The 21,756-nt window shown below is 50.0% G+C and overlaps 1 protein-coding gene across 2 annotated transcripts in view; it reads left to right on the top strand.

Annotated features, from left to right (window-relative positions):
- PRKCA (protein kinase C alpha) overlaps window positions 1–21,756 on the top strand; it is a 391,533-nt gene that overhangs the window by 348,326 nt on the left and 21,451 nt on the right. For both annotated transcript variants that reach the window (XM_036106826.2, XM_078065961.1), the window contains one exon: window positions 14,450–14,530. In XM_036106826.2, coding sequence (XP_035962719.1) covers window positions 14,450–14,530 — 81 coding nt within the window. The remainder of the gene's footprint in view (window positions 1–14,449; window positions 14,531–21,756) is intronic.

Below are 21,756 nucleotides of genomic sequence, written 5' to 3'. Positions count from 1 at the left end.
GTGGGATTTGGACCTGAGACATTCTGACCCGAGCGCCCAGACGTACATTCTTGTCACCTACTGCCCCCATCTCCAGAGAGAAGAGAAAACTCCACGAGTGAGCAAGCCGTTCACAATGAGCGTGGAGATATTGTACAACACGGGCAACGTCTTGTAGGAGGAGATGGATGCTCATCCAGCTCAACTGGAATCAGGGACCTGAGTCACAGACGTCTCTACCGCAGTCAATGACTCGGGGTTGTATTCCCGCTGGTACCACTGGGCACACCCCTTGAGAAGCCACAGGCCGACCACCAGCACCGAAGCCCCTCTCCCACACGTGGCAGCAATCAGCCAGATACTCAGAGCGCCTGCTAAGGGCCTGCCATGCCCGGCAGGAGAACGGAGCCCAGCGGGGACCTGTGAGGGGGGCTGGAGGCTGTTCGAAATGGGCCACTGCCGCCCAGGAGAGCCGTAGATTGAGAGACGTGGATGAGACAGTATTCCCCTTGGCAAGAACAGATGGCACCCCAACATGGCTAAGGAAACAGTCTGTGGGCACACGTGCCAGCCCCACAGCCCACTGGCCAAACGCAGATGTGCAGCCCCCTGTGAGGGTTGGGGGCTGGATGGGTTCGGCGAGCTGGAGGCCCTTCCTAGGGGGCCACGGCTTCTCCTTCCATCCCTACGGGAAGGGCAGCCCAGTCTTGCCTATGACCGCCGCCAGAAGTCGGCATTTGTGTGTAAAACTTGCCTACTTGTTCAAAGTTGGGTCAAATATATATTAAGAGAAATGTACATCGGTAAGAGTCAGCCAGGGGGCCACCAGCTGTGACCTTTTCTGGAGGGGGTCACAGGTCACATCTGGGGGGAGCCACATTTTAGGAATGGGAGGAAAAAGGGGAGACCAAGGGGTGTCCAGAGAGGTGGAAAAACTAGGGAGCCATAGCGTCTTGGAGACCAAGGAAGGTGAGTGCTTGTGAACTCAGAGATGGCCAGGGACTGTGGAGGTCAAGGAGCTGGGCAGGGGGCGGCGGGGAGGGGATCCGGCCACAGGGAACCAGCCATCCCGAAGAGCACGTGGTAACGATGTGGCAGGAGCTGGATGGCACGGAGTTGAGTGTGGGCATCAGCAACCAGGCTGGAACCATGTCTTGGGGAACGGATGGTAAATGGACGGGGGAAGGTGGCTGGTCACTCCTAGGGAAGCGAGATGAAGGGAGCATCAGTACGGCTGGGAAAACCTGAGCATGCTTCTAGGCCCAAGGGAAAATGCCCAGAGAGAGAGAAAGAGAAGATACAGAGAGAGAGGGAGGGAGTACCGCAGGCCAGGATGGAACGGGATAGGGAGGCAGGAGGAAGGAAGAAAGCTGAAATCACCCTCACTGGCTGGCTTGTGTTTTCCAAGGGCAAGGCCAGGAAGGGTGGGATGGGGGCCTGGGGACGGGCGGTGTGCTGCCCCCACATCCACACACAGTGACCTGCATGAGGGTCCTGGAAGTGACTGAGCAGGTAGTGGGAAGTGTCTGTCAGAAGAGGGGCATTGAGGGGCTGGTCCTCAAGAGTATTGAGACTAGGTCCAGCGTGGGGAGCGGAGGCGGGGTGGGGGAGGAGAGTGACACAAGGGCAGGACATTGCTGCAAGCGCTGAGGAGGGGGTTCGTTTCTGAATTAGGCATCTTGGCAAAGCCCGAGACCCTTTGCTGTCTGCCCCCCCTTCCCCTTCCTAACCTCATCTCTCACCTTGCCCTCCACCCCTCACCCCCGTCTCTCCAGAACACCCCCACCCCCCACACTGGCTTCCTTACCACTCCCCAGATTTGCTGGACTCTCCCATCCTCAGGGCTTTTGCTCTTCTCATCCCCTCTACCTGAGATATCCTTCCCCGGCAGCAGGGATCCCTCCTGCACCTCAGCTCAGATGTCAGTTCAAGGAGGCCATCTTCCCTGGCAACTCTGTTCCAACCTGCAGACCTCTGGCCACCACCCTGCTCTCTTTCCACGGTGCTCATCACCCTCTGACAGAGCATGTCACCAGGCACTCATTTGCGTGTTTCTCTAGCCCACTCAGCCCCCCACGGCAGAATCTTTGTCTTTGGTTCACTGCAGAGCCTCTCGCCCAGGGTCTGGAGCGGTGCCTGGTGGGCAGGGTGGGTCTGGGATGATCAGGTGCCGGGGCTGGCAACAGAACAGAGCTGAAGGCTGGGGAATTGAAAGGTCAGGAACTTGGGCAGGGATTGGACACATGATTCCCAAGGCTGCCACCTGCAGGGGACAACCATATGCCTCACGCCACGGACCCCCGAGAGCTGGTGCGCTGGGGCACCGGAGTGTCTGAAGGTGTGGGACATCAGCCTGGGTCCCCCAGACAGCCCAAAGTGCCGGAATATTGACACCCCCAGAGACGTTTCCTGGCCTTTGGGGAAAGGGGCGTAGAGAAGGATGGAGAACAAAAGAGGATCTAAAAGTTAAATGAGAAAAGAACACACGAGATGCATGCAGCCAGGCAGTAAATTAGCATTTGCCCAGCTGAAAAGAATGGGGGAAATGAGAGGGGAAGCAGTGGGTTGGTGCCGGCCGGGGCTCCTCCAGGATCAGCGCTTCTGAACCCCCAGCCCCACGCCAAGCCAGCGTGGGCAGAGCAAAGAAAGCACTTGATTAACATAGGAGACTGATAAGCCGAAGGTGGCTTGCTTTCTTTCAGAGGCCAATTTCCCTCCGTGTAAGGTCACAGTCCGATGCCTCCGGCTTTGCAAGAGAAAATGAAGCAGCTGTCTTCCCTCCAAGAAATATTTAAAGAGCCAAGGCCAGGCTTTCCCTTGGGGTCTTCCTTAAATTGTGTAACTCTGCTCAGATCTTTTCTAGGCATTCCCTTGGTTATGTTACTCATCTCTGTTCGGATCTGCCTTGCAGCTCTCAGTTCAGCTGTCCTCGGAGTTTTATCCGCATCGCCCTGTTCTCTGGAGCATTTGCCCCCTCTCTGTGGCCCAGGAGGCCCCTGTGACCCCGTCCTTCTTCCTGACTTCCTTCCGGTTCTTCCTCCAGGGATAACCAGCTCCTTGTGGGTGAGCGGGACCCAGGGCGGAGCGCCTCACGGACGTGGTTTTGTTTAATCGTCAGAGCAGTTCTACGAAGTTGGGGTCAGTGGCTCTGTTTTCCAGATGACGAACCCGGGGTGCAAAGAGGTTCGGTCGTTTTTCCCATGGCCCCAATTCGGGGCAGAGCTGGGCTTTGAACCCGGGGCTGGTCCGCTTCTCACAGCAGTGGCTTCTCTCCCGAGGGGAGGGAGGGGACTGCAGGTGTCAGCTCAGGTGTACCCAAGCGTCCTCGCTCTCGCTACCCTCGTGGCTCCGTCTCTTGCTTGCAGAGTCCCCGCTCAAGCTCTGAGCGCTTACTCCCGGCACACCGTGGCTGCATTCCTTGGCCTTTCGTTTGGGGATTTGTTTAAATCCTGTAAAAATGGGTCAGAGATTTCTGAAATCTTATTTCACCTTTTACTTTGCCACGGAGTGGGGGAGGGTTGGGGGATGTTTGGAGGATGTATCTTGAGAGCGATGACCAACACTTACTCATTCCCTAGCGCATGCTGTGTTCTTGTATCTGTTGTCTTGTTGAAACCCTACGATAGCCCTCGGAGGTCCGTTTTACAGACAAGGAAAAGGAGACATGGAGAGGACAGGTGACCTGTCCGAGGCTCATGGATAGCAAGGGGCAGGGCAGGGACCCTGGGCCCCAAAGTGCAGGTCTGTGGCCCTAATGTCACCAGCGGCCGGGTTCCCCCCTCAGGCTTTCACTTACTGCCCTGTTACCAAACACATCTGGAAAGACCACCAGGCTGTGAGACCTCCCAGTTCTGGAAAATCTTTTATTCCAGCTAATAAAGCTCCCACAAGCCCAAGATTTATTCCTACCTCCTAGGTCATTCCTTTACTGCACAAGTGGTTATTTTGTTCAGATACACAATGAACATTTGGAGGCCTGAGGTGAGGGGGGTCCCAAGTAGGCGCCGTGCTGTGGATCTTGTCCGTTTCCCCGGCACCAGCCACCCCCACCCGCCACCCTGAGAGAGACCATAAGGGTGCGGTGGCTGAGTTCGAGAACCACTTGAAGGGGGACAAGCAGGCTGATAACAGTGCACTTGACTCTGCCCTGAGTCTTACCCCAGTTGGCCCCATGCAGACTGTCCACCCCTGAAGGGAAACTTCCTGTTTGATTTCAGGTGGCTTTTTCTTCATCATTGTATAGCAAACCCTGGCTGTAGTGCTCTTTTAAGAACATGGGGTGACATCTGTAAAATGGGGATAATCATGGTACCATCCTCAAAGCATGGCTTTGAAGATGAGGTGAGTTTTGCCCTGGCTGCTTCAGAGGAAGCCCTCCGTCCACTTTTGTCTGTTACTTGACAGTTGTTTCAATTATCTGTTGCTGTGTAACGGCCCCCAAACTGAATGGCTTAAAACATGTGAAAACTCTGATTCTGTGGGGCAGAACTTCCAGCAGGACTCGGCGGGGCTCACCCCTTCCTGCCACGGGGGATGTTGGGTACCGCGTTCTGCTGCGCTGGGGGATCCAAGATGGCCTCGGGCTGTTGGCTATTGGCCAAGGCCCCATGGGTTCTCCTCTGTGTGGTCTGTCTTTCCATGGGGTCTGTCACCATTCAGTAGTTTTATCCAGAGCTTCTCAGCATGGTGACTGGCTCCCTAGAGGGCAAGAACGGAAGCCACAAGTCCCCCTGAGCTGCACCTGGAGCTTAACTGTGTCACTTGCACCACATTATGTGAGTCAAAGCAAGTCCCAGAGCCAGCCCAGATTCTAAGGGAGGTGATAGAAATTATTTGGGGGGGGTGGCACTGTCAGCCTGTAGGAGGCCATACAGGACAGGAGGGGGTCACTGTGGCCAATTTTGGGGGCAGCTGGTTTGAGCTCTGTGTTGGCCGATGGAAGGCTCCCCAACACAGCACCCCAGAAAGGGCAAATTTCAAAGTGCTGAGGACTCCGGCAAGAGGGGCCCCTGCCCTGTGTTTTGGAGCTGGGATCAGCAGACTCCTTCTGCTAAGGGCTAGAGAGTAAATATTTTAGGCCTTGCGCTAATCTAAATTTTAGATTTTACCAAGAGGCAAAATTGAGCAACTGTTCTTGCCAAAAGGCTGATAGTCTTTTTCACATTTTTTTCGTTTTACATTTGCTCACAGCAGGTTGTACACAAATGGGAGGCAGGCTGGATTTGGCCGGCGGGCTGTAGTTTGCCGCCCCCCAGCTTCAGAGGGTTCTCCCGTGGCCCTCTGCCAGCCTTAACCCGTCTTCTAGGGCTAGAGCGACATGCCCCCTGGGGCCTGAGAATTGCCTTCCATGACCTACATGGGCCTCTTCCTATGATCCAGTCTTGCTAGGGATGCCACCCTGACTCCGGTATCCAAAGGAGAGGCCAGTGGTGGCCATTTGCAGGGCACAGCAGGACGGAGTTTGGATGCACAGGCCGGGGCGCACAGGGTCTTCATAGATGTGATAAAGGATTGAGAAGAAAAGGGGAGTGGGCCAGGTCTCCCAATACTGGAATGGAATCTAAGGGGTCCGTGAATTCTAAAGTCGACCTGCCCCTCCAGGTTGTTGAGAAGTATTATGGACGGACTTATGTCCCCTCAAAATTCATGTCGCTCCCTAACCCCCCGTGTGACTGTATGTAAAGATGTAGGGCCTTTAAGGGAGTATAGAAGGTTAAATGAGGTCATCAGTTGGGGCCCTGATCTGAAGGGACTGGTGCCCTTACAAGAAGACCAGGAGACAGCAGGAGTGTTCCCCTCACAGAGAAAAGCCTGGGGGAGTCATGTGGGGAAGGAGCCTGGCTGTAGCCAAGAAGAGAGGCCTGTCAGAAACCAGCCCTGCCGACGGGTACCTCAACCCTGGACTTCCAGCCTCCAGGCCTCTGAGAACGTGAATGAATATGGTTGAAGCCGCTCAGTCCGTGGTATTCTGTTCTGGCAATGTGAGCTGACTCATACCGGAGGGTATATTGGTCATGGTGGTAGGAGAGGACATTTAACAATTGGTTAGCTTGATCGGTAATGTGTGTTCAGACATCTGGTATGTGGGCCTCAGTCACTTTTGTTCCAATGTCCCCTGTCACCCTCCCCGCCAAATGTTAGAGGTGGACCCGTCCCAGACCAGTGTGGACTCCTGCACTTAGGCCAGGTAAATTATGTTGTAAACCAAGACATATTTGATCTATTCACGGTCAACACCATCATCCCCCTTATCAAGCAGAACAGGAAGGAGGGGTGAATAGAAGTCTCAAGGTCAGAGGCAATCTCTCAGATGTCCTGGTCCCATTCCCAGCCCCTGCTTGCAGAGTGGGCACCAGGAGGACAGGAACGCAAGGGCCAGGTTGAGTCCTGGCTCTGCTGTGTTCCCGCCATGCTTTATTGCACTGACGCTTGCTTGTGCCTCGACTTCCCCAGTGGTCAGCAGAAGTGGTGCCCAGCACAGTGTAGCCCAAGGACTGTGCTCAGCGGTAGCTTGGATGCAAATGCCACCTCTGTTCCTGTTGGTATCACAGTGTATCTCGCTGTGGGGGAGGCTCTTGAAAACATCAGGTTGGGAGGAGAGTGTCTAAAGAGGTGTTTGATTTCTTGGGCGTAACGGGGGGATTATAGAAGTCGTGCTGAAGAGGTTGGGTAACCAAGTCAATTAGGAGGACGTTCTCCCGGCCCCGTTTCATTGTCACTGCGCTGATTTCTTCCGTGACCAGCACATGTTACCCAGGAGCTAGAGAGAGATTAGCCCAGGCAGGAGATTAGCGCTTCCTTGGAAGAATCACAAAGACGTGAAACGGGAACACTTTCCCACATGTACCTTGGTGCTGATGCCTGCTCCGAGGGTCATGGAAGACCACGTCCCACAGCTCCGCAGCGCACGTCCCGGAGTCAGAGGAATGCCAGGCGCAGGGGCGGTTTCTGCAGCCTGAAAAGGCCAGCACTTCATTCAGAATTTTACCAGCAGCTCCCTCCGAAGTCACCCCGCCCCTCTAGAAGACAGTTTGGCGGTTTCTTACAAAGCTAAACATAGTCTTTACCATACGATCCAGCAGTTGTGCTCCTAAGCATTTGCCCACATGAATTGAAAACTTATGTCCGCACCAAAACCCTGCACACGGATGTGTATAGCAGCTTTATTCATAACTTGCCCAAACGTGGAAGCAACCAAGGTGTCCTTCAGCAGGTGAATGCCTCCATAAACCGTGATGCAGCTACATAATGGAATATTATTCAGCACTAAAAAGAAATGAACTGTCAAGCCATGAAAAGACCCAGAGGAACCTTAAGCACATCTCACTAAGTGAAAGAAGCCAATCGGAAAAGGCTGCATGCTGCATGATTCTGCCCATAGCACATCATGGGAATGGCAAAACGTTTGGAGACAATAAAAAAAGATTAGTAGTTGCCATGGGTTAGTGAAGAGGGAGGGATAACTAGGCAGAACAGAGGACGTTGGGGTCAGTGAAATTCTGTACGATACAGTGGTCGATACATGTCATGATACATTTTCAAAAACCCATAGAATGTACAACCCCAAGAGTGAACCCAAGCGTAAACTCTGGATGATAATGATGCAACAATGTAGTTTATCAGTTGTAACGAATGTACCACTCTGGTGAGGGATTTCCATAGCAAGGGAGATGGTACTCGTGGGGACAAGGCATATGGGAACTCTGTATGTTCCACTCAGTTTTGCTGTGAACCTAAAACTTCTTTTTTAAAAAATTTATTAAAAAACATAGAGGAGCGCCTGGGTGGCTCAGCTGGTTAAGCGTCTGACTCTTGATTTCAGCTCAGGTCATGATCCCAGGGTTGTGAGATTGAGCCCCGTGTACAGCTCCACGCTGGGTGGGGAGCCTGCTTGAGATTCTCTCTCTCCCTCTCCCTCTGCCCCTCCCCACCCCTGCGCTCACTCACTCATGCTCACTCTCTCTGTCTCTCAAAAAAAGGGAAAAAAAATACACACACACACACACACACACGCATATTTATAGCCTCTGGCCTTTCTCTGCTATATGAAAGTCTGGAATGGCACTGGGAATGGGGTCTGGTAATCACCAAGCTCTGAGCTTTGCTCCTCCCTCCCTCTCTCTTTCCTTCCTTTCTTCCTTTTTTCCCTTTGTCTTTAAAGCCAGCGTTAATCATTACAAACCATTTTGTGCTTGTTGTTCCTCTCCTCACATTTTGGGGGAGCAGGACTTAGGTTGTCCTGCTGTTTGTCTTCTGTTCTCCTAGAGTAAAGTGAACAACCAGGGAGTAGAAGAGGTGGGTACTATGAATAGATTATAAAGCACTTTTATTGCCATTAGAGAAATCATTTCCTGTTCTCTCCAATCCTAGATAGAGCCACAGTTTCTGTCTACATAGAAAATGTATACTTTGGACTCTAGACTTTCCATTTTCACCTTATGGTGATTTTCTTTATACTTAAATCCTGCCTTTTGTCCAAAGATTTCAAATATTGCAGATATTTCTCATGTGATGTACAAAGATCCCTGATATAAGACATTACATTTTAGTTGTATTTATCTGTTTTCCTGTCTGTCTCCTTAGAGTCACAATCCCTGTCCCTAGCAGAGTGCCCAGCCCAAGGAAATGTACAATTAGCCATAAATAGTGGGGGGGCGAGGGAAGGCGGAAGTGGGAGGGGATATGGATAAAAAAAGAAAAACCTGAGGTTTTGCTGCTCTGGTAAAAATTAATGTAATTGCACGAGGGGGGATTCTAAAATCTATTAATTTACATACCTCCCCAGCCTAGGGCAGTGTCCAGCACATAGGAAGCTAATATTTGCTGAAAGAATGAATGGAAAGTTCAGCGTTGATGAGAATTGCCAGGTGCCAACAATCATTTCAGGGTGTTTAATACATATTGTGCATGTAATCGGTCCTAGCAGAATGTTTCCTTTGTCCTCCTGTGAGCCACGTTTAACTCCACTGCCTTGGTTCATTTTCACCTGCGTGCCGTGCCTGGGGGCCGGTTCTTACTTCTGACGTTAGGCAGTGTGGCGTCGTATCATATATTCAACTCACCTGCAATAAACACATTTTATTATACAAAATACCGTTTATCCCCTGCCACGTTCCTACCAGGTGGGTGCTGGAATTCCAGTATCCCAGCTGAGGAAATGGAGACTCAGAGAGGCTAAGCAACTTGCTCAAGGTCACACAGCTCTCCCATGGCAGAACTGGTCTCCAGAAGTCCGGTTCAGAGTGTTCACATCACAGTGTGCTTCCTGTGCAGTGGCTACTGGTGTTCTGGGCTTGGATGCACCACCGAAAGGTGTTTGACTGGGGAGCCTCTTGGGCTGAGAGGGGGGGTGCCTCACCCTTACCCACCACGAAGCTTTCCTGTTTCTCGAACTCTGGTCCAAGCCTGGTGCTGCGGGAAGGGGACGCGGTCAGGAGACCTTATCTACAACCAGCCCAGTGACCTTCGAGCAAGCCACTGAGCTCTCTGAAACTTAGGTTCCTTTCCAGAATCCTAAGGACACTTTTGTAAGGCACCTGTAAGGGTCCCTCCAGCCTTGGCAATCCAGCAATTTGATGTTGCACTTAAGAGGTGGGTGGTGCCCACGGTTGGGGCTTGGATGAGATCCACTCCCACATGTTTCTTCCGCACCAGCTGCTGGGCGGGGTCCCCGTGCTGGGTGCGCAGGGGGGTGGTCCGGCCCTGCTAGGGAAGAGTCTGGGGTCGAGGGAGGGCAGATAAGCAGTCTTAGCCTGACGAGGCAAAGGCCGCTGCGTGGCGGCCGAGCTCTGTCGGCCCCAGAGGAGAGAGTGGAGGAGACGGTTCTCGAACTCACGGCCCCAGCCGTCATGACAGAACATCCAGACGGCACTGCAGCTCTTCTTCTTTTTTCCCAAATGGTACTGTATTGACATGTCAGTGTTCTTGACCATGCATATAAAGGCCTCTTGTGGCCCATGTTCTATCGTTGGGAACTTAGGATGTTTTTCAAAACAACCATTTTTCGTTAAAGTAAAATAGTTTTATCTTTGATCAAAGGAAGAGAAAATGTTGTTTCCCTGAGACAGTAAAAGAACTCGAGCATGTTTTACGCATAAAGGCCAGTGTTCATTTGTAACGGCAGCCTGGGAAGAGCCTTCTGTTGTCGGGCCATGTATTAGGGGGGTTCTGGGGATTTGGCTAGTAAACGTCACGTGAAAATGAAGAGTAGAGTCCAGTTAAGGTACAGCCAGGAACGGGAGGGTGAGTCTCCTCCCACACATGTCGTGTTCCCCTGGGTCCTTTAAGACAAAGCCTCCAGAGCCAGAGTTCCTGAGTGAAGTGGCTGTCTTGGCAGCTTTAATCCTGTTAAGCATTTGAGCCCCTTTTGGGGCCAGTTCCCACCATAGCTGTCTAGGGAACCACACTGGGTCATGGGCTGATGAACCTTCGGTTTAGAAAAATGGTCAAAAGTGTGGATACCAAGTCCAGATGACCAGAGTTCAAATCCCAGCATTGCTGCTTACTCGCTGTGTGACCTCGGGCAAGCTACTTAACCTCTCTGTGTCTCATTTCTTCATCTTTGAAATGGGGCGCTCCTACCTCATACAAGTCTCCCAAGGGCTAAGCGAGCTAGCAGAGCTAAGGAGCCTCGCACATAGTGAGAGTGTTGCGATGGTGACGTTGCTCATAGTCACTGTTGCTATTGCCAGTAGCATCTAAAACCTTACCGTGCTGCCCCCCAAAAGGCTTCTGAAGCCCCGTCCTCTTTGGCAGGCCTTTGAGTATGTAGCCCTTGAAGAGGGTGGAAAGGTGGGTGGCTTCAGAGCAGTGTCCTTTCAGTCACTGTGGCCGCTGACCGGCTAGGAGATGAGAAGCTGCCCCCTGGTCCCTTTCATTCCTGGTCCTGTGCCCAGGCTGGGAGAAAGCTCATTCATATCTTACTTTTACAAGACAGGCAGCCATTTGAAACATCCTGACATCTCCCCCAAGCAATTGGCTCATGTGAGTATAATCATAATGATCATAATGACAAATAGCAGGAAAGCTGAATGACAGTGGCCCTGTTGGGGGTCTGTCTTTGAAGCTAAAGTTCAACCTCCCATGTGTGCAGGGAGATCTGCCAACTGGAGCCCTTCTTGCCAAGTTTGCCTCTCTTTTGTGAGGTTTTCTGCTGTGGGAGACCGAATTGCCGTTGCAACCCCCCGGGCTTGGCTGCAAGCCTCCATTGGCCCACGAGTCCCAGAAACACCTGCTCCTGTCCCCAGGGGGACAGAAACAAGAGAGCCTCACCATCCATTCTGCAGCCTCTGAGCCTGGTCCTCGGCCCAAAGCTGGCTCCCTGGGCCAACAGGAACCAGAGTGAGTTGTAGGAGCCCGTGAAAAGGGTGTAGACCAGCCCCGTCCAGTAGAAAGAAAATGTAGGCCAGACTGCATTTAGCAGCCCCATTGTTGTGTATGTGTGGGGTTTTTTTCCCCCAAAGATTGATTGATTGATTTAGGGAATCTCTACACCCAGCGTGGGGCTCGAACTCATGACCCCAAGATCAAGAGTCCTGTGCTCTATTGAGCAACCACATGTTTAAAAGTTAAAAAAAAAAAAACAGGTAAAATTAAGCTTAATATATTTTATTTAACCCAATATATCCAAAATATGAATGAGATATTTTGCGGTTGGGGTACTAAGTCTTCAGAATCTGATGTGTATTTCCCACCTAAAGCACATCGCAGTTTGTTCTAGCCACTTTTCAAATGCTCAGTGGCCACGTGGGGCTGGTGGCTACCGTACTACCCAGGGCAGGTCCAGACAGCTCACAAGGGACAGCGTAACCAACATCCCAAATCATGTGTATCTAAATGTTTATCTTCAAATGGGGCTCTCTAACAGTTCCCCTTTTGCAGTGAGATTTTTGGATCATTGGAGGTATTTATTAATAGCAGCTCATCATGGAGGGGAAAGCAATGCTTCATTCTAAAAATGAATTTGCAATGGTAAGGTTGCACCCCTAGACCTTGTAACTTAGATCTTCGGACCTTCCCATTTCATGGAGCGCATAAGGCAGGGGTGATACATTGTGAGCTTCTCCAAGAAGAAATGCCCCAGCTGAATTTCAAGTCCCATCCTGTTATTACCATTGAAAGCAGAGCAGCGTTCAGCATGACTTTGTCATCTCGGCCCAGTAGCTGAGCTGGTCGGCTCGGGGGATTGCCAGATGCTAGCGACAAGAAAAAGGAGCCATTGGTACTTGGCATTCTGCTTTGGTAAGCCTTGGAGGAAGGAGAGCATGTTATCAGCAGGAGTCATGAGAGTTTGATGCTGTGCAAATAGAAAATAAAAGTCAAGTTGGACCAAAGTTGATAAAAGAGTCAAGAAAAAAAAAAATCTTCAGGTGGCCATGGCTTTTAGGATTTGTGAATCATTCTGACCAGAGACAGGGTTTCCCTACCCTTGACTTCTGATGGCTTTCCAAACTCGGGTGGCGTTTCATACCGCCCAAGGAGAGGAGTCTGATTGGTAAGATTACTCAGATACTTGCAGAATATAGGATACAAAATACAGTGTGACCTCCCTCGTTCAGCCCCCTCAGTTCCCCAGCCTGATATTTCCCACAGCAACACGGTGCCCGAGCTCCACCTGTATTAAAAACGGAGTACACTAAAACACCAATTAATGAAAATAGATTGCCGGGATTGGTTTTAATATAGTTATAAGAAAAAATGTTATTCAAGTGCTTTTGAAATACAGCTACAACAACTGAAATGGTGGTTTTAAACCTCTTTAATCCTCAAAGCCCTTCGATTAATATTTTATTAATCTCAGTATGAGTGATTACATATATTTGACAGCCATAAACTGTGTTTTTAAAACAGAAATGTCAATATCCAGAGCACCGCTTATGAGCTGATTGGCTCTGGACAGGTCTCTGAAACGTCTTGCTACATCAGCTTTCCCACCTATAAAATGGGAAGAATAATGAGTTCTGCCGCACTGGATTCTGCAGAATGTGCTCAGCACATCGGACATATAGTAGTAGGTGCATAGCAAGTGTACTTTCTTACTCTCCCAAAGAGAATTTCTGTTGTTGTTCTACTTGGTTAAGACAAGCTTTGATCCAGTCATTTCCTGTCTTGGAACCAGAATGCCAAGCCTCATTTTACATCATCAGGTAACACATAGAGGCTCATTTTGATAGGGTTTTTTGTTCTGTGTATGTGTGCATTTTCCAAGTTTTCAAAAAAGAACAAATGTAGTTTTAAAAAGAAAGGAAGTCCTCCTTGTAGCTTCCTTTGGTTGTCATTTCCTTGTCAAGAAAATGAGCTATAAAGCTGCCAGATCCAAATGTGTGCCCTCTTGTTGCCACCCACACCTAGGTAAGCGACAGGGAGCTTGTATTTCTCATGCTACAAGGAGAAATATTAGTAATACATTTAAGAAATGGAGAGGCAGAGACATGCAGGTTTGTTTGTGTCCCAGGACATTCCATTAGACATCGAGGGCCATTAAAAAATACCCTAGAACATTTCCAAGTCACATGTGTATATGCAAAATGGCAGAATGGTCATGCTGAGCACCTGTCCGGATGTCTTCGCCTCGGATCCTGGGGCATGATCTGTGGGTTGGGGGATCGTGTGCTTTAGACAACACCAGTGTTTTAATAACCCGTGCCGTGCTTAGAAATTCCAATCAGTATTACCCTCTTCCACGAGGGCAGGTCGTAGAATTATTCTAGTACTTCTGGGAGCCACAAAGATAGAGGGAGCAGTCGGGGTCTCCGTGGGCCGTCACCCAGCTTCACCAGCTCCCTGCATTTTGCCAACTGTTCCGACCCCTTCCTAGTTTGCTCAGGTATTTAAAACAAATCTAAGATGTCACTTCACCTGTAAATTCTTCATCTCTTGTGCATTTCACTCATTAATACACTCATCATACACTTTTAAACGAGTCACCATACCATTTTCCCACCTCACAAAATTAAGGGTAATCTCTTATCGAGACCACATTTTGGTTGTTCCTGATTTCTGTTTTAGAGTTGGTTTGGTTTGAGTCAAGATTCAGACAGGGCTCAAATATGACATTTGATAAAATTGTGTCTCTTTCAAACTGTTCTGAAACTTCAGCAGATACGTTATCTCCATCATCATCTTTGTTGCTTTCAGCAAAATTCTGTTACATAGTTTGATTATCTTGTTTATCAGACCCATGGTCTGAAGGACCCCTGGCTTTTTCCAAAATGAAATCCACCTCAATGTCCAAATATTTTGCACCATCGAGGATAATTAAATCTGCCCTGTGGCATCTCCAGGTGGATTCAGAGGAACAGACCCCAAGCAGGTTTTGGGCAGCAAGTCATGGGGAGGTGGTTCCCCATGTGTGGGATTTGCGGGGCCCTCTCCCCTCAGTGCAAAAAAGCCTACACACTTGACTTGTCTGTTCTAACATGGGCTTTTTGATTCGCCACTAAATGTAATTGATGTATGTGTTTTCACACAGATAATCGCATATCAGCCATATGGAAAATCCGTGGACTGGTGGGCCTATGGCGTCCTATTATATGAAATGCTAGCCGGGCAGGTAATGTACATTTTTGTACTTGTTTATTGCTGGATAAAGTGAATACCACGGCTCTGTTCGGGCCAGGATAGTGGGACCTAGCTGCTGATGCTGGTCCGACTTCCCTGACCCCGGTGAAAGAGGGAGAAATCCCCCCCGCCCTTGAAAGTGGATTATATTCAACAGGCACAGCAATTATCTCTGGTTATAAAAGCCCCAAACTGAGAGCTGACACCTGGAGCATCACCGACATAGCTTTCATATTAAACATGAAAGTCCCTGCATGTTGAGGACAACAGTGGCCTCTGTAGGTTTTCAGTATCTCAAAACTGTGGTTGGGTTATGGTTCCTTGAAAGTTTGTCTGCACAGATTACCTAGCTGCTGCCCGGGTGTAGAATCGGTATTATTAGCAAAGGAAGAAGACAGTGAAACTTGAAGAAACGCTTTAATAGCTTCTCCCCATCTCTCCTTATCTCACCTTTGGCAGTTCATTGCAATTTTCACAAAAGTCCAACGAGGCTGAACCTCCAGTTACAAAAAGACAGATTAGGTTTCTCTGAGGAATGCAACATACATCAGATAAGCAGGGGAATGATGCCGAAGCTTGCACTTTTTTAATATACGGCCTTAATATCCGTAGTGTTGGGGCAAATCACACTTGTTGCTTTAACAAGCAAGCCCAAAAAACCTCAGTGGTTTAACACACCACACGAGTTTATTTTCCATTCTTGGCCCAGCCCTGGGGCGGGGTGGCAGCAGGCAGGGGGTACTGATCCACAGGGTCATTCAAGGGCACGTTTCTTTCGTCCATTGTCCCTACAATCTTTTAGAGCCTCAGATTCCTTTAGCAAACCCTCCTTACTCAACTAGCCGATGAAGAGAGCAGAAGGGAGGTTGCACAGAATGTTTTAGAGGCCAGGCCTAGAGGTGGCATACATCACCCCTTCCTACAGCCCACTGGCCACGTGGCCCCACTAGGACGCGAAGGATCAGGGGGTGGGGGAAATATAGTGTACCTGTGAGCTCAGGAAGGGGAAGCAGGTTGGGTGAACGTCTACCAGATCTCTGCCATTTTACCTAAAAACAACTCTGTTGTGGGCAGCTTTTTAGAATTCCCAGCAGTTGAGTACTGGCGTCGAGGAGTTGGATCCTCCATAGCCAAAAGCTTTAGTAAGAGAAAGTGGAAAGAAATACCCACACTGAGCAGCTGAGCTACCCCCTAAGGAAATCTTTGAGTCTTTGTCCCTGGGGAGGGAAGTCACCCTTTCTGACATATGACATTCATCAACTCCTTCATTTATTCATTCAACATAATACTTGTTTAAGGCTTACTCTCTGCATGGTGATCACCGTAAACAAAACAGACAAAAACCCTCACCTTCATGAGGCCTATAAGCTAGAGAGAGAGAGAGAGACAGTAGATGATTTAAATAAGGAAAATACAGACTAGTGATAAGCTAAGAGAAAAAGTAATAAAGCAGGAAAGAAAATATAGTGCTGGAGGAAGGTTGAAATTAGAGCGAGGATGGCCAGGGAGGGTCTCATGTAGAGCTGAAGTGAAGATCAGCAAAAAGTTAGAGAATGCCAGGTGCTTATGTGGGGTGAAAGCATTCTGGGCAGTGGAAACAGCAAGTGCAAAGGCCCTGGGGTGGCAGTGTATGGCCATGTTTAAGAAAGGGATGGGAAGCCACCAGTCTGGCCAGAGCAGAATGGGTTAGAGATCAGAGAGGAAAGGGGAGCCCCAGGTCTTGTGAGCATGGAAGTCATCACAGACCCTTGGCTTTCCCTCTGGAGTGGGAGGCCACTGGGGAGTTCTCCTTTATGTTTTTCATTGTCTTACATCTTTTAGATACTAAAGTAGTCTCTCAGAGATTAAAAAATACAGGGTCCTAGCCTACATTCGGTCATTAACTGAGAAGTGTGGTTAGGCCTTGATTGATAGTAAAATGGTTTGTGATTATTAATTTAGGTTTTTAACCCCAGTAAAATGTTCATCTCAGGCCAAATACGCCGGCTTGTAAGCACGGAAAAGGAGGTCATCCAGAACCAATGTCAGTGAGACAATAGTGAGTTGCCTGCCCCTTGAGTTAATTTCCCCTCTTTAGAATTTTAACAATAAAATTTGACTAAATTATTGGCCCCCTGGGAGCCATGCTATTCACGAAGGCACAGAAAGCTGAGTTCTCCTTCTTGATCCCACTTGCATGTTCTGACTCTTGAGTCCAGAAACAAACCCTGTTTTCACTGAGTCACATTTGCATATGCCAACCAAAGAAATTGGTTGCGTGGAAAATAGGATCTGTTTCCAAGGGCACTTTACAAGAGATCAGATGAGCTGATTCTTCATTGGCGAGCAGGAGACTAGGATCTCAGAAGTCCCATGCGCCCCCCGCCCCGCCACAACACCCTGCACTGCTGCCCCCATCTTCCTTCCTCCCTAAGCCCGCGGACTTCATTCCCTAGAGGAGAGCTCAGGAAATGCTGCCCTCCTGCAGGGAAGTCCCCTTTGGGTGCATTTTAAAAATCCTGCCTCACTTGCCCATTGTCCCTGAGACCCCCACCTGCAGATGCCCTCCCCACGCCCAGTGCTTCCGTAAGCGTTCTGGCACATTTCCATTCCCATCCTGCTTCTCGGACTCCATTAGCCTGCCCCGTAGGATCCCTTCCAGTTTTAATGATCTCTGTTGAAAATGGTGACACTCTTTAAATGTGACGTCTTAAAGGCGTCCCACATTAGGGCGCCGTGGCGGGCTCAGTCATTGTTCCTCTAAATCCTCAACTGTGCCTGCCTCCAACACAGCGTTTTCATTTTGGGACCCATGTCTTCGTCTTCCCTGTGACTCAATGCAAATTTCAATGTATTTCTGGGCGGTGAGTCAGCCCAGAAAGGATAATAAAGGCTCTGAGCCCGGTACCCGGAGCCCCCCAAAGCTGCAACAGCCTCCAGACCCAGCGGAGGGAATAGATGCTCTTATTGGAAAAGTAAGATTAATTATAAAGCTGTTGATAGGGTTATGGTCTAAATTTGTCCTCTTTAATCACAGAGGGCTGACGATGAGCAGAAAAGGTAGTTTATTGCAGTTTTCTTCTCATTGGGTATATTTACTGTCAGCAGTCAAGGGGGCAGTTAAGTATAAACAGCCCGAGTCTTTCTTCAGGTCCCGGACTGCTTGACAAATATGATTACTTTGGGGCATAAACAGTATTTACCCAGCACTCTAATGCGCATATTGCGGCTCCAAGCGTTCACGGGTCTTCATCATAAAGGGACCAGTCCTCTCTTCTTTCTGTCGCCTTCTGCCAGGGTTATCTATGCTTTGTCTTCGTTCCTGATGCATCGGCAATGGGTACTTTCTCCCAGCACTTTCACCCGAACTGTCCTTGGGTGTCCTCCCCACACCCCCACCCCCCCACCGCTGATCACCAGCGATCTGCACACACACATGGCAGGGCCCCCGCATCCATGAACCAGTAAGTGACTTTGGAATCATTTTAGGAAGAGGGAACCATCACCCCTCATTTGTCTGTCTAAAATTCACAAATTGCATATTGCTAAGGAGAACACCCCGGGCTCGGAACATTTTTACACCCAGCCTAGACTGTATTTAACATGCAGCTTAGCTGGAGACACTAAGCCCGGATTTGTAGAAATTTAAAAATAATCATGGGAATGTGGGAAAGAGGGGAGAGAAGCAAATCCAAAATGGTCATGCACTTACTCCTCAGCAATACATTGCCTCTATTGTCCCCAGGCTCAGTAGCTGACTGGGAAGGAAAATTAATATAATTATAATTTCACCCTTGACCTGCCTTCAGCACCAAGGCCCGAGCAGCAATTACCTGTAAAAATGCTCCCAGGGTGACCTGGAGAGACTTAACGAGAGCCATAAAAATGCTCACATCCTTCGGCTGCATAAGCCCACACCTGGGAAATTTTTCTTAGGAAGTAATCCGGAGAAGAGAAAAATGAGTTGCCCAGAGATGTTTATAGTAGCCTTAGTTATCAGAGCGCAGCCCCAGACAAATGAGCCCATCTCGGATGGATGAGGTGTCAGCTCTGCAGTGTTCATCTGCCTGGGAATACCGGTAGCCACGGAGAAAAACAAGAAACTCCAAATTATGCATCCTTATTTGAAAATAATACGACAAGCCTAAGAGTTCACAGAAAAATAAGAGCAGTGTTTGTGGTGAGGTGAAGGGAATGTGGATGCAACTTTCCCCCCAAGAACCCATGATTTTAATTTCACAGAGGGCTCCGGGAAGCTTTCCCAAGTCTGATGATCATTATTGCTGCTCACCAGGTCTTTGGGGGCTTCCTCCCTTCTGGCACGTGGTGGGATTGTACCTCCCAGCTCGCTCGTGGTTGGGTAGAGCCTGTGACTCATTCTGACCAGTGAGATCTGAGTGGACATGCTCCTGGAGCAGGACACCCCAGAGCGCCTCTTCCCATTCCCCCGCAGCAAGACCAAGATGGCGGCTGCACCATCAGCATGGGTCCTTGGTGACTTCTGCTGACTGACAGTGGATGTGTGGCATAAGCAAGAGATAAGCAGTCAAAATCAGGGCTGGGAAGTCACGCCAGGTCTCTAGTCTAGAGACAGTCCCTTTACACAATGACTTGAGACATCTCTGGTCTTTCCAGAACCCCACTACTCATTGTGCCGGATACCAAAATGGCCTCCCCACATACCCCCTCCCCACCACTGCCCCAGTCGAGCCATCTTTAGGTGTGGGTGGACCTCCCACTCAGCCCTCCCAGCAGCAGCGCCGGGGGGACCGTCCTCCCCCAGCCACCTGCCGGAGCAAGTGTGAGAGATTGACAGGGCTCAGAATGGCCCAGAGCCCAAGCTCCGTGGTCAGATGTCTGGGCTTGAATCTTGGTTCTTGCACATCCCAGCTCTGTAACCCTGCCCAAAGCTCTTAATAATAGAACCTCAATGAGCTCAACTGTGAAGTGAGATCCCCAGTATGTACGGCGGTCAGATGGCAGTTTTGAGGATTGAGTGAGCGATGCTGGGAAGAGCACTCTACCTGGCACGTAGCTAGAGCCTGAAAAGCATGCATTACTGCAGCTGCAGCCGTCCTCACTGCTGTTCGCTCCCAAACACTGGCCACCCTTCATCAGGCAGTGTAGACTCCAATGGGCGATAACAGAATGTCAGGGGTAAGAGGCACATGTCCTCCCTGGGATTGCCAGGAGACGCCCCAGTCCTCGGGGCCACACAGCGACGGAACATGGGGTGGAAGCCCAGGGTGCTGCCACAAGGACACGTGGTCCTGTGGCTTTTGTCATAGCTTAGGAATCTTATCGCAACAGGTGAGCCCAAGGGGCCTCAGAGAATCCTTCCATCCCCAGCCTGTATGATTCCCACGGGATTAAATAGCTCTCTTTATGGCAGGACTTCTTAGAACCTAAATGTAAATGTTACTGCAGATCCCAGAAAGAGGGGGGAAAGGGTGCAAACTTTGACCCAGGAGTATCCTGTAGGATTAATATCCTCTAGTTCTAAGGAATGCTCTCTGGGGTGTGTCAGGAGCCAGGTGTCCTGCTCTCAGTGGGAACACATTGTGGACTTCATGGTCAACTGCTTCCTGGATCAGTAATAGGCACAGCTCACCTGGGCCAAGGTGGTTCCCATGCCAGGAGACAATTAAACAGGTGTGGTAGGCCAGTGCCCTACACAGAATTCCCCCCCGCCAAATTCCTTTTTCCGCATCAGCGGGGGTGGGGGTGGGGGTTGGGGGGAAGCATCTGCATTGACCTAACTGTCTTCAAATGCAAAGGTTCTTGCTGCCTCACCTGACAAGGATTCCTGGGGACGATTTGTCTGAGTTTCTCTTTGGAGAAAATTGCCCTTAAGCCTTTGGCTGGGATGATCCGTGACTCAGCCCCTTTAACATTCCTGCTGCTAGTGCTTGAGCATCACCAGAGAGGCCCGCTGACTCCCCCTGCTGCCTCTGTCTACCTAGGGGGCCCAAGCTTTAGGAACCCTTCGCATCTGGTTTGATGCTCTGCTGGTACGTAGTTTCTCCTGACCAGCGACTCTAAGGGGCCACACTGAGAGGTGTCGATTGGTCATCCAGGAGGAGCACCCGTACCCTGCTCGCATCCGGAGCACCATGACATTGTAGAGTATGAACACAGGAAATTCAGAGTGTGGGGCCCCCCGGAGATGTGCAGTTCACAGCCCGGAGCAGAAACCCTGCCATGTTTGCTTTAGTTATAAAGATCTCCTTGGCCAGAACTCAGCCACATATGTGGATCACTTATTAGGGAAAATGGGATGTTTTGTAGGTGTTATACCATAGGTGTCCAGAAGAAGTAGGTTGCATGACGTCAGGCAGAGAAGGTATGGTGGGATGGACCGCAGGACTGGCCTGCACTGTAGCTCTTGGCCAGTCTTGGGCCCGCCTGCTCTGTCTGTGCCCAGCTTATTGCCCGTGGGCATCCCAGGTGCCACGTTATTCCTGCTCAGGGACACTCACCATGGTGGGCTGTTCAGGCTCTGCTCGGACTCATTCACAGGCAGGGTAATATATTTTTTTTTTTAAGATTTATTTATTTTAGAGAAAGCATGTGCGGGAGGGGCAGAGGGAGAGGGAGACTCTCAAGCAGACTCTGCGCTGAGCATAGAGTCCAAGGCAGGGCTCGATCTCACAACACCAAGATCAGGACCTGAGCCGAAACCAAGAGTCAGATGCTTAACCGACTGTGTCCCCCAGGCACCCCATAGGCGGGCTAATTTTGGTTCTCCTCACCCACCTGCATGCTTTGACCAAATTAAACATTCTTTACACCAGGTACTTAGAATCGAAAAAGAGACCTATTTATTTATATTTCTAGACCAAAAAATAATAAAAATAAAACCCAACAACAATGGTGGCACCAGTCCCAACCCCCCCATTCTCCCAGACCTGGTCCCAAGGTAGGGTTTTTTATAGACTTAGTATCTTTCCCTTGAGTAGGTGTAGTTCCCATGGGCTGACCCAACACCCAACTCCTATTCAGGGCTGGGGGTAGGGGAGGACTAAGGTTGGGGGGTCAGATGAGCAGGTTGGAATGATCTGAGTGGTGCTTCGGGGGGAGCAGTCTGCTTGGGTCCATTACTGTCTCTTACTCGGAGGGAGATGTTTGATGAGAAGGGGTATCCTGCTGACCATGGCACAGCTGTCTTTGGTCCATGATATAGTTTACATTTAAGCTGGACTCTGCATTTTCGGAGCCCTAACCGCATCAGTCAGAGTG

Source organism: Halichoerus grypus, chromosome 2 (assembly GCF_964656455.1).
Source record: "Halichoerus grypus chromosome 2, mHalGry1.hap1.1, whole genome shotgun sequence".
In the NCBI taxonomy this organism is placed as follows: Eukaryota; Metazoa; Chordata; class Mammalia; order Carnivora; family Phocidae; genus Halichoerus; species Halichoerus grypus.
The sequence above is the reverse complement of the archived record's forward strand: the minus strand, read 5'-3'. Positions and strand labels throughout refer to the sequence as shown.